At 41.6% G+C, this 22,450-nt stretch overlaps 1 protein-coding gene across 1 annotated transcript; it reads left to right on the forward strand.

Moving 5' to 3' along the window:
• Positions 1 to 2,557: 2,557 nt before the first annotated feature.
• Positions 2,558 to 18,694, forward strand: adssl (adenylosuccinate synthase, like). The gene is made up of 13 exons (XM_049593163.1): positions 2,558 to 2,874; positions 6,160 to 6,262; positions 6,665 to 6,733; positions 8,157 to 8,207; positions 8,286 to 8,352; positions 8,506 to 8,613; positions 11,339 to 11,420; positions 12,356 to 12,482; positions 12,570 to 12,724; positions 14,614 to 14,738; positions 14,850 to 14,947; positions 17,525 to 17,674; positions 17,782 to 18,694. Exons 1-13 carry the CDS (start codon positions 2,638 to 2,640, stop codon positions 17,832 to 17,834), a joined length of 1,425 nt encoding a protein of 474 aa, XP_049449120.1. The 5' UTR covers positions 2,558 to 2,637; the 3' UTR covers positions 17,835 to 18,694.
• Positions 18,695 to 22,450: the final 3,756 nt, after the last annotated feature.

Below are 22,450 nucleotides of genomic sequence, written 5' to 3' on the forward strand. Positions count from 1 at the left end.
CAAAAGTTTGGACACACCTTCTCATTCAATGCGTTTTCTTTATTTTCATGACTATTTACATTGTAGATTCTCACTGAAGGCATCAAAACTATGAATGAACACATGTGGAGTTATGTACTTAACAAAAAAGGTGAAATAACTGAAAACATGTTTTATATTCTAGTTTCTTCAAAATAGCCACCCTTTGCTCTGATTACTGCTTTGCACACTCTTGGCATTCTCTCCATGAGCTTCAAGAGGTAGTCACCTGAAATGGTTTTCCAACAGTCTTGAAGGAGTTCCCAGAGGTGTTTAGCATTTGTTGGCCCCTTTGCCTTCACTCATGGTCCAGCTCACCCCAAACCATCTCGATTGGGTCAGGTCCGTGACTGTGGGAGGCCAGGTCATCTGCCGCAGCACTCCATCACTCTCCTTCTTGGTCAAATAGCCCTACACAGCCTGGAGGTGTGTTTGGGGGTCATTGTCCTGTTGAAAATAAATGGCCCAACTAAACGCAAACCGGATGGGATGGCATGTCGCTGCAGGATGCTGTGGTAGCCATGCTGGTTCAGTGTGCCTTCAATTTTGAATAAATCCCCAACAGTGTCACCAGCAAAACACCCCCACACCATCACACCTCCTCCTCCATGCTTCACAGTGGGAACCAGGCATGTGGAATCCATCCGCTCACCTTTTCTGCGCTCACAAAGACACGGCGTGTTGGAACCAAAGATCTCAAATTTGGACTCATCAGACCAAAGCACAGATTTCCACTGGTCTAATGTCCATTCCTTGTGTTTCTTGGCCCAAACAAATCTCTTCTGCTTGTTGCCTCTCCTTAGCAGTGGTTTCCTAGTTCCTAGTTCCTTGTTCTAGAGATGGGTCTGCTGCTACAACTCTGTGTGGCATTCATCTGGTCTCTGATCTGAGCTGCTGTTAACTTGCGAATTCTGAGGCTGGTGACTCGGATGAACTTAACCTCAGAAGCAGAGGTGACTCTTGGTCTTCCTTTCCTGGGTCGGTCCTCATGTGTGCCAGTTTCGTTGTAGCGCTTGATGGTTTTGTGACTCCACTTGGGGACACATTTAAAGTTTTTGCAATTTTCGGACTGACTGACCTTCATTTCTTAAAGTAATGATGGCCACTCGTTTTTCTTTAGTTAGCTGATTGGTTCTTGCCATAATATGAATTTTAACAGTTGTCCAATAGGGCTGTCGGCTGTGTATTAACCTGACTTCTGCACAACACAACTGATGGTCCCAACCCCATTGATAAAGCAAGAAATTCCACTAATTAACCCTGATAAGGCACACCTGTGAAGTGGAAACCATTTCAGGTGACTACCTCTTGAAGCTCATGGAGAGAATGCCAAGAGTGTGCAAAGCAGTAATCAGAGCAAAGGGTGGCTATTTTGAAGAAACTAGAATATAAAACATGTTTTCAGTTATTTCACCTTTTTTGGTTAAGTACATAACTCCACATGTGTTCATTCATAGTTTTGATGCCTTCAGTGAGAATCTACAATGTAAATAGTCATGAAAATAAAGAAAACGCATTGAATGAGAAGGTGTGTCCAAACTTTTGGCCTGTACTGTATATATAAAATTAGTAAATAAATATAAGTGGTCTTCAATTTGAATTAAAGGTCAGTAAATTCAAACCTTATTAATTTGCAAAAGCTTACAGGTTTTAGCAGATCATTATTATTATTATTATTATCATTATTATTATATTGAAGAGCATATTTTCCTTTTCCTTTATTTATTCTTTTATTGTCTGTTTTATTTGTTTATTATTTTCCCAGATTTTAAACTCCAAATATTTCAGGGCTTTACAATATACATTTAATATACATAAATAAATAAAAAAAATTAGGGCTTTTTTTTTTTTTTTTTTTTTTTTATAAATTTTGACTTGTGTATATAATATTTTCCCATTTTTAAAACTGTGTTATTCTGCAAATTTTCTAATTGCTCTTCCTTAAATAAGCAGTCCATACATTACATCTACATGTGATCTGAGTTCAACAACTAAATTATTTTCATTCTCCCAATTGTTTCCAATGTAGCTCAATGTAGTTGGAAGTGACTACAAGAGAAGATAGTATGCTCTTTAGTGTAATAACGATAATAATAATAATAATAATAATAATAATAATAATAATAATAATAAGGATACATTTATTTATAGAGCACTTTTCATAACATATTGTCTCTGATTAGACCTCTGACCCTTTTATTTTTTCTATATATTTATGTATTTTTAGTTGTTGTTTATTTATACATAAGAGTTCTATGCTCTGTCGGTAATTTTTTTTATTAGTTTCACATACCTAAATACAAAACAAAAGGGAATAAAAAATATTTTAAAAAGTGCATGTGAGGATGTGGTAGAAACCTGTACAGGCTTTGTGAAAACCATACCCAGAGGAAATAGAAGTGATAAAATACAACAGTCAAAAATGTCATGTGTTTGTACTTTATTATCAACTTGATGCCAGAGTGCCGATATCTCTGATGACAATATTATGATTAGAAATGAAGGTCTTCATCAGAGGAAACTGTGACACCTGGTGGTGAGGCGGCAGACCAGCACTTCCCGTGACGCACAGAAACGCGGTAAAACGATATTCCGGTTTGTAGACGGAGGGGCAGCAGCATGGCATCCGACAGCACCATGGCTAACGTTAACGGACGAGAGACCGTCTCCTCCCTGAACGGGGAGCCGGTGGTGAAGCGGCCACGGGAGAGCGCCTCCCAGGAGTCTCCTCTCCGGGTCCCCAAGGAGCCTCCGAACAAAGTGACCGTCGTGCTCGGGGCGCAGTGGGGCGACGAGGGCAAAGGAAAAGTTGTGGACTTGCTCGCCATGGATGCGGATATCGTCTGCAGGTGCCAGGTACACGGACACACCGTTTATTTAATCTCACACTTCACACTCACACACCTTCACACAGTGGCGTCCTTATTAAAAGTAACGGTAACACGGGAGTTTGGTGAAAGTCGCCCGCGTCATATTCATGACCTGGTTCCGACGTCAACAACCTTGTGTGACCTCCCGGATGTAGAGGAGCTAGGTGATGCTAAAAACATGCTAATGAGCAACGTTGTTTATTTGCCCTTCTTATCTGTCGCCTGGGGGCAAAATATGTCCTGAATCCAGCACATGACCTCCACATACTGATAACAGTATCCAGTGACTGTAACGTTATGTAACGCTCTGACCGCCCGGTGTTACCCAGCTGCTCCTCTCCCTCTTCAACTCACTGACATGTAGCACACATTTATTTTATTATCTTCTAACCACAGCCGAATTGAAGCTCTGTCGCTGCAGACACTGGGGAGTGTGACCTTGCTTGTAATAAAACACTGGCTGAGGTGATATTCAGGTTGCAGCCTTTAATGGGGTACAAATAAAGGAGACCTTGGCAGCGGCCACATGCCCAGAGGGTACGCACCAAATGGGGGTTTGGTTGGTCGCCCTTCCTGGCTATAACATTCACTTCATTTCCTGCTTTCTGTTGTTTTTATGCAGCTTTATGGAAGTTGTGCTTCCAAAGATTATAACTATCAACTAAAGCTAAACAAAAAACTAAATTTAGGTCTCTGGTCTGTCCTGGGACAGGGGTCACTCCTCAGGTGGTCTTTCTGGGGATGGTTCTTTACTTATCAGACACTGAGGTGTAACTTGTTTTTTGTTTGTGTGGTGTGTCCTTTAACCTCCCTGAGGCCACAAATATTTTCTCTCAAGCCTCCCTGAGTGACTTGGAAAAAATTCATGACCCTAAATTTATGTTAAGATGTTTGAAATGAAAAAGTTACAAGCCTTAAGCCTTGTTGTGCACGCTGGTTAGTTTGTGCAAACAGTTAATGTGGGGAAAATCTAAACGAGATATGTTGCATTAGGGCTGCAACTAACAGTAATTTTCATAGTTGATTAATCTGTCCATTATTTCTTCGATTAGTCAACTAATCAGTTCATAGAAAAATGTGTTGAAAAATGTCAGTCTGTCGCTCCCAAACCCCAAAGTGATGTCATCTAATGTCTTGTTTCATACTCACGCCAAAGGGCTTTAGTTCACCGTCATGGGAGAGTGTGTAAAGCTGCCAATATTTGAACGTAACAAGCTGCAATAAGATTATTTTGGGGTACTTTTATAGTACTTTTCTATAGCTATGTTTCCATCTAAAAGTGATTTGAATCATTGGGGATGCGCATTTAAAGAAATACAAATCCTGTGTGTTTCCATTAAACATACGGACTCGCGCGAGTTTTCCGCAGAACCGGAAACAAAACAAGTCTCGCATTCTTCTTCTTCTTCGTTTTCTGGCAGTTGGCAACCAGCTTGTAAATGCGTTACCGCCTTCCCAACCCGGAGTGTGGATATCACCATGGAGAGAGGTGCGCTACGTCAGACATAATTCGAACATAATTGTTTCCATCCCCCGTTTTGCGAATCAACATTTTTTCAAATCAACCAAAACCCTGCTAAAGCGAGTGTATTTTAGTTTGTGCGAATCAGGGGCTTTTAATTCGAATTTTGGCGTTTCCATCATAATTTTCCAAAGCGATACTTCTAGATGCGCATCTAAACAGGCTGATGGACACATGGCTTATGAAAATTGACTCAAACCGGTTAGTCAACTACTAAAATAGTCACTGGTTATTTTAATAGTCGATCAGTCATCGATAAGTCGACTAATCGTTGCAGCCCTATGTTGCATAAAGTGATTCAGTGTCACTATTTTAAGCCTAGATATGGAAGAGTTTGTCACACGTGACGTGTTCAAAGACTAGGGTTGCAGGGATGTTCGGGTTTTACCGTGATGTGAAAGTCAACAGTTATCACATCGCTTATTGACGATACTGGGGGAAAGAAAATACAACTGGATGGAGAAACTCTCCTTTAATTTAGTTATTTTTTAAAGAGGAGACTTTTTTTTACACATATCTCCATTAACACGATGGTTTCAAATTTTAGTTATAGCAGTAAAATGTTTGTTCAACCAGAAATTACCCTTCTGTTTTCATTTCTTCAATGGTTATTCTGACTGATGATGATATAAATTCTGCACGACTGTTATCGCACCATCACACTGTCATCTCATACTGTTGCAACCCTTCCAAGGACCGTCAGAATACATGTTGTAATTTTGGCAATTTTTAAAGAAAATGTTTGTAAGGCATGTCTTCTGTAGAAATTGGTGGTTAAATCAGTTTTTTTGCGCCTCCCTAAGCCGACTTGCCTTCCCCTTTTTGCCTCACCCCTACCTTCTCATTAACAACAAACAGGAAATGTCTTCATTCATATTGTTAAAATTTGTCAACCCAACAAGCATGAGGAGGCTTTGGTGCAATATGTGTACTGAGACTTGGACTCTACATGACTGTGAATGAATTACCATGAAAAAGGGTTGTTTTGCACAGGTGTAGATTTCGAGGGGGACACAGGGGACACGTCCCGCTCAATATTTAGACCCATGTGCATTTTCCTTCCCCCAATAAAAACATTCAAGTTGCAGAACACTTTAAGTCTGGCAAAATTAAAGATTTTTTACATGAATTACTGACAAATTGGTGCATATAAATTCACCAGAATGCTGAAAAGTAAGTGCTTGATGCTCAAATGTATGCTTTATGCACTAATCGGGGATCCATCCGTATTTTCTTACCTGAATTTTTCCATGTTCTTCAAACAAATCTAGAACTGCCTCAGACCATGTGTATGTAGATTGTAGATTAACCTATCTCACTCTAATAACCATACTCCTACGTAAAACCTATCTCTGCATGTGACCTCGTATTTACTACTTACCTTTGAATAAGATTTTTTTCTATGAAAATATGTTCTGAATTTGGTTAAAAATGATCTCTTGAAAACCAGCTGAGAGCTTGTTTTCAAAGCCTTGAAAACCACAAATTCAAAGTGTCTGATACCTGAACACACCCTGTTTATTTTTGCCACTGCAGGCTTGTGAAAACCTGTTTGCATTAGAGAAAGGTGTGCACGAATAGACAAGCTGCGTCCTGTGTTGATGAGGTGGCAACTTTAGATGTTAAACAACACCGTGACACTGTTACGTGTCCTCAGTGTTGATGGTTTCTCTCGTGTGCTTTCCTTCAGTGTTGTCTCTCATCAGAAAACTGCTTTCTAGAAAGATGACTGTTTTGTTCTGTTTGCAGGGAGGCAACAATGCAGGTCACACGGTGGTTGTGGACTCAGTGGAGTACGACTTCCACCTGCTGCCCAGTGGAGTGCTCAACAAGAAGGCTGTGTCCTTCATTGGTACACAATCATTCTTATGTTTTATTATGAAAGACTTGAAGTTGGCGGGAAGATAAAGATCCTCATAAAGCAATGATAATCAGTATATGACCAAGACATCAAAAGCACAGCAGACAGCCTTATCAGTTGTAACGTGTCACATAGTTGGGAAGTGGTGCTCTCTTCGTAGAAATAACTCTCTGGATTTTCCACTTCCTCTTTTTGGTAGAATTTTTTTTCCACTATGAAATAACAGAAAGAGGAAGCACTAAAGGAACTCATATTATGGCGATTGGTAACAAGATAGGTTGTGTTAGGAAAATAAACCTCAGGGAAAACATTAGCAGTTTGTTACTCATGCAGTGGTTAGTGCATGAAGTTATTTTCTGGTGGGGTTTGTTTAAATTTTATTTTTCCTTACAGGCAACGGAGTGGTGATACACCTGCCAGGTCTGTTCGAGGAGGCGGAAAAGAACCTGCAGAAAGGCAAAGGTAAGGTTGTCTAAGAGGGAGCGATGCCAGAGTTACGCCGGTCGAATCAGATTTGGCTTTTAACACCAATATTTGACTGTTCATTTCTTTATTTTCCACATCAAATTTGAGAGTTTGAACAGGGCTCAGTGTGACAGATATATTCACATAATATAGTTGACAAGCTCACTAAGGCAATGATGGATTGGAAATGTGCAACAGCAATTTTTACTGACACTAGACATAAAACAAAAGCAAGAGACTCCTCCTCTGGTCAGCTGCCTTCATTTCCACAGCTGCCTGTACCAAAGAGCAGTGTGAAAGTGAGAACTGCTCACTCTGCAGCAAAGTCCAGGGACCAGAACGTCCCCAGAAGTCCCCTTGAAGCAATCAGTAAATAGGTAGTTTCACAGAAGACATTTTCACATGCACTAATGTGAATTAAAAACAGGAAAATGATGGCTGAATTCCATTTACGAGTGTCAGCGTCCTGGTATTGTGTATATTGGCTTGCTGTCATGGTTTACTGGGACTCTGGAAAGGAACAGAGCCATTGTTCATGTTATTAGCAATACCTGTATTCTGCCTACTGTGACAGGTTAAATGCTGTGTGAAAAGTTTTGTTTTTTTTTTTGCTTATTTCTTTTAGAAATACAGTGTACCAATTAGTGCAGTGGTCAAACTAGAAATATAATCATACTCGTGCTGTTTTTAAACATTTAATTACCTTAAAGGATTAGTTGAGAGGGAAAGTGGCATGGTTAATGGATGAAGATGGCAGTTGGCATGCACCCAGTTTGGAGAAGCAGACAGAAGTACTGCCACAGAAGCTAAGCAATGTACTGCTGTGGATGGGGGCAGCAGAAAAACCTATTCTATCCTCCTTAAAAGAATCAGTCAGGTTTTATATTTAGAATATTTTCACCGCTTTACCTTGCCGTCAGACAGCCCTCTCTGACTGGAAACTCAAGCCATTACCTGTGCTCCCTTTATGTCTTTTTACAGCCGTACTTTCAGCTTGCAGAACACAGAAGCTGCTGGTCTACCGCTGCCTCGATCGGTTAGTTTGTGTCACTGAATGACTTTTGTGTAGCTGAACTTACCTTTAAAACACGAAAGTCACGCAATAACACAACCAAACTAACCAGTTGAGGCAACGGTAGACCAGCAGCTCCCATTTTCTGCAAGGTAATATTACTGTTGTTGTTGCTTAGCTTCTCTGGAGGCACTCCTTCCTGCTCCTCCGAAACCGCCACCAACTGTAGGTAATACACCGACTGTGGATAAGTACCTCATACAACCCCACTTCAAAAATTCTGAATTATCCCTTTACTTTACTGTACGTCAATGTACGTCACTGTCAGGTAAAATGAAAGAGGAAAACCTTATTGGTTCTGGATTATACACAAATATATAACATGGGATTTGTTGTATATACGTACAGGATTACAAGGATGGGAGGACAGATTGAAGATCTCTGATCGTGCCCACATTGGTGAGTAAATGAATTCCTCATTCAGATTTTTAAATGAGAAATGTCCTCTTGTTGACGGTCCCGTTTATCCGCCTCTAGTGTTCAACTTCCATCAGGCTGTTGATGGAATCCAGGAGCAGCAACGTCAGCAGCAAGAAGGGAAAAAGTAAATCTATTACAATTGGTTCAAACACTGAATATCTTTACTTTGGTGAAGTGTAAATCATAATGTGTACTGTTCGCAAGTTGGAGTGATCATTTTTTAGTAAACAAATAGTATATTGCTGTTTTAAATGTTGTGTTTTTATTTGTTCTGCAGTTTGGGAACCACTAAAAAGGGGATCGGTCCTGCCTACTCCTCCAAAGCTGCCCGGAACGGCCTGCGAGTCTGCGACCTCGTCTCAGATTTCAAGGTTTTTGAGGACAAGTGAGTTTTTCTTCTAATTTCTGTAATTTTAATATTGTCATTGTCTGTTACTGTATTGTCACCAGTGTAGATATTAAAAAATGACATTTAAGGTTGAAATAACAATAATAACAATGTCCCTTAATCATGTATAGATCAAGTATTATGTTTTTGAATGAGATTGTTTATCCGGTTAGATTATAGTTGTTTATCTTTTAAAGACCAAAGCGTCATTCTTTAGCATTTGGAGTTGCGGCAAGACGTACTTCCAAGGACTGTATAGTGTCCGACAACAAAACTAAGCCAGCCAAAAATATTTAAGTTCTCTGAAAGAGACAAACACCATCAACCCGGCGGCCAAGACGATGCAGACACTAGCCCCTTTTACACTGCCAGATTTTCCGCAAATGTTGGGCCGATTTGCCGGCAAGCTGCAAGCGTTTAGACACACAGAGCCGGATTGGCGAGTTGATCCGAGGTGCCCAGTTATCTGCCTCGTAGGGTACACGTATTGGCGGAACCCTTTAAGTTTAAACAGATCGAGACGGCCTTCCACAATGGGAGGGGCTGTTGATGACGCCGCACGTGCGACCCACTGGCAGTGGATAAACAGGAAACAGCTGATAGCAGGAATTAGTGAGCAGCCAGTAGCAAGAGGGGAACGCAAACCTGACAGACACTGTAAAGATGAGCAACTGGGGAGACAAGGGATAGCGCGCCCTCCTTGTCCTCACAAACGAAGAGGCCATGAACCGTCAGATGACAGGGACAGTGAAGAACGGGCTGACTTATGAGAGAATTGCTGCCTGACCAGCCGCGGCTTCCCTCCCACGTCACTGTTTACGTCACACGCTGAGCTCCAAAATGGCGCATTCTGTATGAACAAAATTGGGCAGGTGACAATTTTCCGCCCTCCCCGATTTTGTATGTTTTTAAAGAGGCACGGAGCTGCCAGAGACACAAAACAGCTCCTGCTAAGGTAGCAGTGCACCTATATGTTGACCTTAATGTTAAATGCATTGAAACAGCCCAGGCTACACATGTAATTATGTTCACTTTTCAAAATAAGGACTCAAAATCAAGCCTTTTTACTATATTAATTTAGAATATTGCCAAAATTAAAGACCCATAACATTTCTCGTACTCACCCCCGCCTCCAGGACAGTTTATCTTGGGAAAACACTGATCAGTGACCTCACGAGATAGTGTCAAAGACTGCCAATGGGAACTTCAGATAGTGTCACTATGCAGAGTTTAATTTTCAGACTTCATTAGTGTGCAGAGCATTTCATGTCTTAGCCTGTTTGGTTTTAGTTTTGCAATATTAAGATACAAATTTGAGTTCAGGGAAACATTTTGATAGCATTTGAATCCAATTTTGACCTGATAGACATCAGAGAGTCCATAGTGTCTTACTCATTTAGTTTTCAAAGTCCAGTTCAGACCAGAGATTTGCGACACCACTCAGCTTGTCAAGTCACCAGTGGCTGATTTTAGAATTTAAGGCACGTCACCTGTTTCAAATAGCCAACGAGCTTGTAGCAAAGTCAGCTGGTCAAGTCAGCTACAAACTGACAGCTGTTCAATTTGGCAGACTTTTGGATGCAGGAAAAAGGGGTCACCTCATCAAGTCATTTGAGGAAGAGCCCTATCTGTATGACACAAGCTGTAAAATTAACTCAAAGAAGGAAAAAATTCTATAAACTAGCATCAACTGATTAATTGGTGCTGGTCATTTAGATTATTGTGCTGTATTTATTATTAATATCGGAAATGCTAATTTTTGTTTGTTTTGCTATCACGTTTTCATCACTTCAAAAAATGCAACCTTAGCATGAATCCCACACAAATTACATCCCGCAACTCATCTCGTCACAAATCTTTGGTCTGACCTGGGCAGAAGTGTCACAATGCTCTACTTCAATAATTGTAGCATCTGTATCCTCTCCTGCCACCGGGTGGCACCAGTTCTCCATGGTACACATGTGAAAACTGCTGGCACCATGCTTTCCTGGAGCATTATGATAAGCTGTCTGTCCTGTATGTCATAATGTGAGGTCATATTGTGACAGTGTATTTGGACACAGAGGGTACACCGAGTTCATGAGTTCAGATCCTTATTTTATTTGAATGATTTGTCTTTAATTTCCCAGAGCAGGTTACACAGGAAAGTCAGGAGATGAAGAGCAAAATGTTTTTCATGTGTAGAGATAAATGGTCGGTATAAACCAAAATTACAGCTCATAAAGAAAAGCTACAGTGTAGAACATCATGTGAAGTATAATTTAAACAAAAGCCAAAGATCCCTGTGTATCTAATTTCATTTATCCATTTTCTATCCAATTTGAAAGAGTGAAAATGAGTGAAGCCTTTCTATGTAAAAATACACATTTCTAATGTTACAAATCTTTATAATTTTACTTCATACTTGCAGATTTATCTGTCTGATACCTGTAGACACCCCATGAATGACCATGCAGAGTTTGAGTTATGTTTTAGAAGGGTAACTTTGTTTGCAGTCTGTGTTTGCTGGGCCTGGAATAGAAGGCAGAGTGTTAATGTTTGGGGACTGAGCAGGAAGATGACATGTATTTTGGATCGATCACTGCAGCGATATTGTCATGGTGACTTGTAAACCCATGAGGGTTGGGCACGTGTTTTTGTGCATGACACAAAAAAATCAGTCAATCACTCAAGCATTAACTTTAATTTTTAAGCATATTCTTAAACTCTGTCTTTCTCCCAGGTTTCGCATGTTGGCAGAACATTTCCTGACGATGTATCCAAACCTCAACGTCAACACTGACAGTGAACTGGAGCAGCTGAAGGTGAGGATCAGTTACCATGAAGAGCCAGGAAATACTGACTAAACCAATCAGTACATTTACATGATTTGAGAGAGAATTGCTGTATTGCATTAGTCTGACTAAAACCGGGCTTTTATAATACATGTAAACATGTTAGTCTGACTGAAATCGTACTATACCGAATTTCTCAAAGTTGGACTAACACACCCAGATAATGCGATTGGCAGTCGAATTACTCCTGCATGTATACAGTCAATCGGACCCAAACTGGACGAGGCGCTCTGTGCGTGCTCCACAGTTTCCTCCCCAGGGCTTTGACCCTGAATTCAAATAGCATTAAATCCGTGACAGAAGAAGAAGCCAGTAACAATATGATGAAATCTACACCCAGAGCCATGCAATAATGGACAGACGATATGTACAGAGCTGTAAAGTTGTCCACCATGGTACCAGTTTGCTGTTAGCTAACCGCTAACTTGTTTGTCGATTGTTCTGTCTTTGACGTAATAGGTCAACTGGAAAAAGGTCCAAGTCTAACAAGCTGAAAGGCGGCATATCGCCACCTATCGTAGCGGAGTCGGACATACTTTGGTTAATAATTCAATTCCTCTCCTGTGCTTGACAGGACATGGACAGTCCAATTAAATGCCTAGTCGAGCTGTAACTGTAGCTCAACTTAACTGTGTGCGTAAGTGTGCTGATTGTGTATGGAAGCTATTTTTTAATCTGTATTTAATCTGAAAATAATATCATTTGTAATACTGAGATCTGTTTAAAAGATATTATTATATTAATACAGCATTAAAGACTGGAACAAAATTGAAATGACTACGTTGCAGTGATAAATATTATTGCTTTATTAGCTGTTGTATTAGTTGTTCGTGTGCCTGAACAGTATTCTTTTTCAAACAGCACATTTAGAGAACATCTCTACTTTGTTGGTCTCTGTGTTTCAGGGATACGCAGAGAGACTGCGTCCTCTGGTGACTGACGGAGTGTACTTCATGCACAAAGCTCTTACTGGTCCCAGTAAGAAAATCCTGGTGGAGGGAGCCAACGCCGCTCTGCTGGATATTGACTTTGGTGAGGAGCGCAGGGTTTGTGGGATTCATTATGAAGATGGATGGATGTTTTGCCTCCTCAGGTTAACACACGTGTTTCTCTGCTCAGGGACATATCCGTTTGTGACGTCTTCTAACTGCACTGTGGGAGGAGTGTGCACAGGCCTTGGCGTGCCTCCATCGCACGTCGGCCGAGTGTACGGCGTCGTCAAAGCGTACACCACCCGGGTGGGCGTTGGTGCTTTCCCAACAGAGCAGGATAATGTGAGTAAAGACATGTTTGAAAAATAGATGGTTTCTCAGAGTGTTGACGAGAAAGATCCTGCTAATTGGGGCTAAACGTTTTCAAGCTGAGAAGTTGTCAATGTTGAGATTAAAGGGTCAAATTCATCACGCCGGCTTCTCGGGTGCTAAGCAGCAGCTTTTTGTAAAATAGCCAACAAACTCCATCAGGCTGAGGAGATATGTGATGTTATCATCAGGTTGGCACACTCACAGCAGCCAAACACGCTGAACTTCAAGATATGAATGACCGTTTGTGGTGTTATATGACATCATTTAACTTATAATGAGATAATTTTCTATTAGGGTGAGTTGGATTTCTTCATGTGGTGTTCAGTTTCTCTTAATTCTGAAATTATTTTCACAATTGTGGACTGGAAAATGTGGCAAACACACCAGGAGAGCTCCTTTCAATTTAAAAGCACGCAAACGTGGATTAAAATGTAGATTAACGCACAAAACAAGCAGTGAAACCCAAAAGATTCACGTCAACATTAACAGCATCCTCAGGACCCACAAACATGTAACGGTTACTAAGGTGAGTCAGCAGTCCACCGAAACGTTTCAGGCTCAGAATATATCCGTGGCTGAAACTCAACAACAGCGAATGAGCTGCTTGATTTTTAAAATGCACGATGTCAGATGGTGTTTTTCTAACAGCAGAGAATGGAAACGTGAGAAGAGGGAGCCAACAAAAGACTTAGGCCCTGTGTCCACCAAATTTTTGTCCCAGCTGAAATAGGCAGGCGCTCCTCAGTACACGCCCAACTAGGAGCGCTTGCTGTGTTTCTTCAGCTGAGATGTTTTGTTGTGGTGTCTGGTTGCCATGATACGGAATATCTGCAGAAGTAAAAATGTTGCCGCAGGGTAGAGTACTTGCTCTGGATGAAGCCCACAGGGACAAAAGACAGACCCACCAGTCTGTGTGGTTTTATTAGAGAAAATTTACAATATATATTAATATCTTTCTCCTCCATTTTTGTTGTTGTTGTTGTTTCACACACTTGTACATGTAAGATAGGGTGTTTGGTCTTCGTGTTATTTGTCCCTCCTCTGCTGTGATTAAACAGCTGTAAAATGTGAAAGTGACCAGCGCAGCTTTTATTGCAAAGAATTAAAAAAAATATACTGGCCTCAGGAAAAAACACTGGTGGATATGACCCGTAAAGACACTGATAGAGCTCGTAGAGATGAGCACTAGAGACAGGGAACAAATAACATCAACATGTATAGAGGACAACAACGACATGCAGTCTGAGGTAAGAACAGGACAAGATAGTAGTAAGTGTAGTTAAGCTCACACCGAAGTGTATAAACCCTCCCTCATTTTGAGGAATGAATTTCAGGCACTGTAATAAATTGAAGCCTATTGTATTAGCATTAAAAAGTTCCATTCAGTACCCAGCTGTAGCCATTGGAGTGACTGATGAGACGAGAAGAGTAGTCAGACCTCAGGGACATCATCAGTTTTCCAGGTATTGAGGTCAACCTCAGGCAGTTGAGGTTACATAGGCAGACGTGTGGTCAGACGGAGGTCAGGTCAAATCTGACATTGCTGCGAAAACCTTTGTGGGAAGGTGGAGAAAAACCTTGCTCTTTAAGAAGACTCTTCAACCCCAGCTGCTCAGTGGTCGACTGTAAAGGAGTGTGGTTGTACTGGGCAGCTTCCACATGTGGGTGTGAAACTGAGGCAGTATGTGACTGTTAAAGGGCGTGTGCAGCTGACTGTCTCTTCACAAATTAAGGTGTCAAAATGGCAGAATCAAAACGACATCCCTGAAAAAAGAATGGATTTTATAGTGAAAATAGTTTTTCCAAAGAGGTTGTCTTTCACAGCTGACAGCGTGTGCCTCTTGTTTGTTGTATTTTAGGACACTGGAGCGCTGTTACAGTCCAGAGGGAGAGAGTTCGGCGTGACGACGGGCAGGAGAAGGCGTTGTGGTTGGCTGGACCTGATTTTGGTCAGATACGCCCACATGGTCAATGGCTTCTCTGCGTAAGTAACTGTCTCACCATTTCAGAAGATTAAACTTCAGTTAAACTTCACGACACACTCTGACTGTCTGTTGCCATCAGAGCTGAACAGAGTGACTTCTCTCCTTTGCAGAATCGCCCTGACAAAGCTGGACATTTTGGACACACTGCCAGAGATTAAAGTGGGCGTGGCCTATAAGGTCGATGGACAACCTCTACCAAGTTTCCCCGGTAAGTCATTCCCATTTAGATGTTTTATAGAGCTGCTCTTTGTCTGCCCACGACAGAAAAATAGTACTGGATGCAACATTGCAACAACAAGCATTAGTTTAATCACTAATCACTTCAGATTAGGTTTTAGTGTTGCCTTCAAGTAGGGGGTGGAGTCTGAGGCAGAGTAGGGCTGCAGCTAATGATTATTTTCATTATCGGACAGTTATTTTTGCAATTAACTCATTAGGAAGACCTGAAAATAGTGAAAGATGCACCCCATGAGTTACAGAAACATGACAGAACCTACAGCTGTATCTGACCCACAGCTGGAAACCCAAAGATACACACATTTTGATAACATAAATCCTACAAAAGAACTGGAACAAGTGCACATGTCTTTTTTTTTTCTTAAATATAAAAGACTTAGATGATCATGTAATGAATCAGTCGTCAAAATTTTCCATTCATTTCCTGTCTGCATTGCATGGCTACAACACAAGGTATAAATGTTTGCACACGTTTATCTCAATTTCCGGATATTCACGTTTAAGACCATCCAAAATGTTTTAATGCCAGAAACATTATTACTGTAAACACTGGAGAGGAGCTGTTTACTCCAAGGGATAATCATTTTCAGAAGTATACTCTGGTTACAGGTCTTTCTAATGTCTTATTTTTACATAGGTCAGCGTTTACTAGCAGGAAGTGCAACATCTTGGGTTTTTAAAAATCTATTTTACAGCAGATTTGAGGGTGCATTTATCTTCCGTATCTCTCTGCGTGCGCCGCCAAATGGAGCAAATTGAATTGTTAAGATAATGAAGCAGAGGATGATATAACAACTTCTCTCTTTCTGCCTCATGCGACACTGCAGCTGCTCTCGGCCAGCACGTTATCGCCAAACTCCCCTCATACATTTATCATCTTTATGGTGCTTGATGTTTGATGAAGTCACTCTCATCCTGATCTGGATTGTTTCTCCAGGTTGTCCTGCAGGCTTTCAACAATTAGACACTTCAGAGCATCACATTATATCAGATAATAAAACATAGAATATAACAGTTGTCTTTGACAGTCTGTCATCATTTGTCTGGTGGTCATGGTGTGGTACACGCAGCAGCAGGCAGACATATGTAGATAAATGCACATAATGTGGAACCAAATTTCACAAGCAATAGATCCACCTGGAAACTACGCTGTACGCCATTAGGAACATATGCTGAGGTTAGCACAACATAAGGTCGTGGCTAGATGGTAACTGTAGATTCACGAAAACTGACGCTATCTGCTTCAAATTGTTCTTTTCTTGCTGTTTTATGGTGTGACATCACTGTGGTTAAGGTCTGGTTTGGTTTAGGCACAAAAAGCACCTGGTTAGGGTTAGGGAAGCGTAATGGTTTGGGTTGAGTTCTCATGAATCTGGGGTAACCATCTCAACCCAAGTGGACTGGCGTGTATTCAGTCTCACTATGAAACACTGGAGCTGAAAGACCCGTCTGTGGGTTCATGATCAGCTACAGCAGCAATGGAAAGAGAGTTGTATATAAGACGTGGACGGTGTGTTGGCATTGCTCCACCATTTAAAGGCCCAGACACACCAGTCCGACATCAAAGAATGAAATCAAACTAATGTCAACAAAGGGCAGCTGTTGTGTCGCTTTACGTCACCTTTGTCTCAGCCAAAAAGTTGCACTTGAACACTCAGAGACTACAGCCAATGGCCAACTAGTGCAATGGTTCTGTGTCTGCAAGCGGCAGTAGTCTGTATTTGTCATTAAGAAAGGAAAACCGGAAGACCGAGAGGACGGATTTAGACGCTGGTTAGCCAGTTAGCACGTTAACAACACAACCCAGTGACTAGAGAAAACATAATTGTACGTAGTATAACAAATTTGTGTTAATCTCACTCCCTTGACTTTAGCCATTTGTTTGCTTTCCTCAAGTCTGTCTCTCGTCTCGCGCACTGAGCTGAACTGCCCTTCAGAGTGATCTCATTCACCAACAAGCTTCATCAGTTCAGACGCCAATTCAACATGCATCAGCCGAAATAAAGCAGACATGGTCTGACTAGTGCCAACACTGAGGGACACGCCGCTAAAACTAGGGCGGCTGACGCTCACTGACTGCCCGACATTGAGGGCTAGGGTTGCAGCGGTATACCCGTTTCTGGGTACACTGTGATGTCTGTTATAAAATGGTGTCATTTATATGCGTAAAACATATGTTCAACCAAAAATAAGTCTTCCATTTTCATTACTTTAAGGGTCATTCTGACTGCTGATAATAACTACAGTCAATCCTGATCTGTTGTTCGTACAGTGTAATACAGAAGCATTCTGTATTTTTGTAAATAAGATAGTTTACCAAAGTTTCTAGTGGGCAAAATGCTTCCTCAGCACCAGCAGGAGTTTGTCTGTCTTTGACACTTGCACTACTGTCTGTTCAGAATACATGAAAAGAATCGTATCCTTATACATTTGTTTTGACGTCCATTCATTACAAGACCCCTACAGTCTTGTTAGGAATCAGTAACTGTAAACCAGAACAAAAACATTTCACCTGTCACTGACTCTTATCGACATGCTTCTGTTGTAGCAAACATGGACGTTTTGACGCGGGTGTCAGTGGACTACAAGACGTTTCCCGGCTGGTGCTGCAGCACTGAAGCAGCCCGGAGCTTTGAGGAGCTGCCGTCGCAGGCACAGAACTACATTCGGTTCATCGAGGACTTCCTGCAAGTGCCAGGTTTGTAAAGAGGCACTTTGCATTAATGGATAGACTGCAGCCAAATTGTTATTCGCTTTGCCAAACCTGCCAGTCACATCTTGTCTTTTTTTTTTTCCTCATTTCAGTGAAGTGGGTCGGAGTCGGCAAGTCCAGAGAGAGCATGATCAAACTGTTTTGATCTGACCTGCCGGGCTCCTCAACAACAGCTCAGATGATAACTTCAGGTTTTGATAGGATTGCCAGAGGAGTTTAAAATGCAAACTCTCCTAAAGGAAATACTTCACCAGCAAGGCTATTTGTGAAATGTTTAGTTGCTGCCTGTGCATTACATTTACAGTAATTCTTCTAAGAGATAATTTATGCATTCCACATAATTTTTCCTATATTTATTAGGTTGTTAATTTTTAAAACATGATGCAAACGGATCAGTTATTCTTTATTCCATTCCAGAGTAAAGTGGTTTATTGTTTTTAGCTTTTGAAGCTGCTTAACCTTAACTGATTTGTTCTCCATGTTATTTTTTAAAACATTTGAAGAGCCGTTGATGAACAGATGCAGAAGCCTTCATATTAAAGGGCACAACTCAATAAAGCAAGAGATTATTTTCAGGCCTTGTAATAAGATGGAAGAACGATTGAAAGCCATCACGCAATCACTCCGATTGTGAACTTTTCTATTGAACAATTTTAAAACACTTTAAAAACATGAATGCATCTCAGTTACGTTTGTAACAATATTTTCACAATGATTGTTGGAATAAACATTTTTAAATCATCATCAGAACGGATAATTCAACACTAAGCAGTCTGAGTTTGAATAGATGTTTTCTTCATAATAACTGGGGGAACGTAATTCCTCGTCCACACAGACACATTGGCTGGTCTTTGAGAAGTTTGTGTAAATGTAAAGAAAATGGCCAGTGAGCAGTAATGTACCAGGGTATATCTCAATATGTTTCCTACGCCATTCATTCATTGTCAATGATGTAAAAGACTTTTACTCAGCTTGCTGTTACCAATAAAAGGAAACTAACATTTAGCGTTTCTTTAATTTTGTTGTTTTCATTAAGCTGGTAAATGGTTTGGCCTAAATAAGTCTGGGAAACATGTTTGTGCGAAGGTAATTAAAGCTGGAAAAGGCAGGAAAAAAAGTCAGAATTTGAATTACACTTCCCTCCTGCAGCTCTTCCCTTTCTACCCTAAGACCCTCCAACCAGACGAATATGCAGGAGCTTTATACAGTAACCCAGTGTTTCCCAAACAATGATTCATTTAATCCGGTTTCATTCTAGAGTTTGGCACAGCCCCTCCATGCCCGGCTTGTTGATCAGACCACAAATAAGAAAAGAAGTAGCTAGTTAGCCACCCCACAGTCCCTCCGCCTAACTCCCCTCAGCTGAGGACTTAGGACTCGCTGCTTACGAGTGGGATTGTGACCAGCAAAAGTGCCAGGGATAACCTGTTTGCTGATCTAGTAGGGAGTCGGGACTGTCTGGTCCCCAGGAGGTGGAGTTTGCACTGGCTGGATTCTGCAACCACTGACTGGAGGTCCGTCTAAAGAACTGCTACCACTCTAATACAATCGTTTCAGATTTCCCTCATTTTCAGGCTGGTTTTGTGGATTTGGAGCTAAATGTTGTGCCTGGGGCACGTCGTGTATTAATGATACTCGTTACCTGGAGAGGTTGGAGAAAGATATACGTTTCTTCCCTGTTCCAAAACCAGAATCAGACCTTAAAGTGTAGGGTTAGCTAGCTAGCTACTGAAGATATAGCCTACTGAATGTATACACATGCTGCTTTTGCTTTTTAGTGATTATAACAGTGAATAAAGGCCGACCCTGGTGTACAGGAACCAGTGAAGGGAAGCAGGGAAACCTTGCTGATGTTCAACCAGCTGTGTGGCATCACATTGTGCACAGATGAACGCTGTTTGACTTCCCTCTGAGATCCCTGCACAGAGGTCCGGCTGCTGGCAGCAGCATGGGGGTGAAGCCAAACACAGTTCATCTGCACACACTGTGATGCCACACAGCTGGTTCAATATCAGCAAAGTTTCCCTTTATATTCATTGTCTTGTGTGGTGATCAGCAGTGATGTGGTGGTTCACTTCTACACTGTGATCTGTAGCCTATAGTTGGGCTTTAGCTTCTAACTATCTTTGTCTTTTTAACCTGTTGTTGCTGCTGAGTCAGTTTGACATCCTGGATATATCCTTCAAACACAGACTGTAGACCCCTCTGTCTGCTTCTCTCTGGAATCACTCTTTCATTTTTCCAAAAATATGATAATATTTCTTCAGGGAGTGCAGTTAGTTACAGTGTGGGCTCCATGTTTACTGCAAAAGGTCAATTCATAATAAATGTTAGTTACATAAACCTGAATTTGACGTTGCAGCCGTGAGCCTTTAGCACCAGTTAGCAGCAGCATAAATGATTGCCAGCACTTTCTCTCCATCTCAAATGCTTCACTGATACAGACACGTCTTTTGTCTGGGTCTGCCCCGGGGCCTCCTACCAGTGGTACGTGTCCTGAACACCTGTAACGCGAGGCGCCCAGGAGGCATCCTGATCAGATGCCCGAACCACCTCAACTGATCCCTTTTGACGCGAAGGAGCAGCGGCTCTACTCTGAGCTCCCTCCAGATGTCCAAGCAATCGGTTTATTTTTTACCTCCGCCAAGGAGGTAATGTTTGTCTTTTTGTTTGTTTGTTTGTTTGTTTTTCTGCAAAATAACTCAAAGGTCTGAACGGATTTTGATGAAATTTTCAGGAAAGGTTGATAATGGGACAAGGAACAGATACAATTTTGATGGTGATCGGTTGAAGCCAAGTGGATAAAATAATAAAATGGCGGGAAATCTGAGCTGCTTGGCAGAGGTCTGCACTCTCCGAGTGTTTTTCTAGTTTTCATAATAATATTCCTTGTATAGGTTTAGAAGTAAAATAGGGTAACCAAAACATTTCTGGTTGTCCTATTAATTATGCACCCATGCTGTGCAGGGTGGTCCATATGAAGTCTGCACTCGGGAAGATGTGTGATCCTGTGTTGCGGCGTTGCTGAATGTCTCCACAACAAAATGTAAATAAGTTTGCTCTAATCCAAATTTTCATATTGTCGATGGATCAAATGAATTTCAGTGATAAACTCAAAGAGAATTATTACCGGACTGCACTTTCCCTCAGGTCTGCAGAGCTTTGGTTCATTCTTGTTCTCATCAGCGCTCCCAGATGCTGCAGGTATGGAATCCTGTTTCTGTTGATATAATAAAACAAAACTTATTAAATATTAAACAAGAATAAGAATTTGAGAGAATAAAACTGACTGAAGTGAAAGACTGTCACCTCCAAAGTAAAACATAACTTGCAAACATATTATTTGTGTAGTCATGTAAACTATTGGTCTTACTTTTTTGATAACACGAGTTCCCACTGGCATCTATCGTTTTTTTCCAACCCACTTTAGATGAAGCCGCGCCCACTTCCATGTGAAAATCTTGAGGGCTACATTTCCATGGAAACCACACTCATGGGTCAAGGGAAATATGACAGCTATAGTAGCTTGAAAACAGCAATATAGGGCACTGAATTTAATGCATGTACTGTTTATGGGGCTACAAATGAGATAAGAATTAGATAAGATTAGATAAGATAAGAATTAGATTAGCGCACCCAGTGGTCCCTCAACCTCGGTCTTTGCAGTAAGGAAACTACTGTGAGAAAGGGAAGAGAGTGGGCAGCAGCTACGGAGACAGACCTTCAGTTATCACCCAGCTGATAAAAATTAAGCCAGCTCAAACCCCAGCAGCAGCACTGGGTCTAACCCATGTAACGGCAGCAACAGAAAGTTTGCTTATTTGTAGGGGAGGCAAGGCAGTTTGGGATCAGACCCTCTGCGCTGCGTTTGCATTGGCTGAATCAGAGTTGTTAGGTTGCACTTACTCTCTGGACCTGCCCCTTACTCTGGCGATATAGTCTCCTTGCAGCGGGGAGGGAGGGACTGTGGTGCATGCTAGCTGGCTATCATTTGTCTAATTTGTGATCAGACAAACAGCTTATTCAATGCCCCATATCACTATTTTTTAAGTAACTGTAGCTGTGATAGTTCTCAGGATCTGCATGCGTGCAGTTTTCAGTGGAATTCTGGCAAGGCGACCAAGAGAGATGACAGCATAACCACAAAGCTGACAGTCAGGGCAAGAGTCTGATGAGAGAGAAAGAAGCAGAGGGAAACATAGACAAAAGGAAATGTTATGTACATGTTAAAAAGTCAAAATCCAATACTTGCACCATTGCACAAATAATTTGCAGTTTATAAGTTTAACTTCTGAGAGGACATTTCTGCTTCAGTGAGTTTAATTCAATAAAAAGGGAGCTGAGCCGGAAGGCAAAGCTTTCAATTTACTGGTCCATCTACGTCCCAACCCTCACCTACGGTCCTGGCCTCTGAGTAGTGACCGAAAGAATGAGGTCACAGTTACAAGCGGCCAGAATGAGTTTTCACTGTGGGGTGTCTGGGCTCAGCCTTAGAGATGGGGTAAGGAGCTCAGAGTAAAGCTGCTGCTCCTTCGCGTTGAAAGGGGTCAGTTGAGGGCCCAGGGGTTCTTGGCGCCTTTCATTAGAGGTGTTTGGGCACGCCCCACTGGTGGGAGGCCCCGGGGCAGACCCAGAACACGCTGGAGGGATTCTTGTCTGGCCTGGGAACGCCTTGGGGTCCCCCAGGAAGAGCTGGGAAGCATTGCTGGGGAGAGGAATGTTTGGGGTGCTTTGCTCGGTCTGCTGCCCCTTTGGCTAAGT

This window comes from Epinephelus fuscoguttatus, linkage group LG12 (genome assembly GCF_011397635.1).
Source record: "Epinephelus fuscoguttatus linkage group LG12, E.fuscoguttatus.final_Chr_v1".
NCBI lineage: Eukaryota > Metazoa > Chordata > Actinopteri > Perciformes > Serranidae > Epinephelus > Epinephelus fuscoguttatus.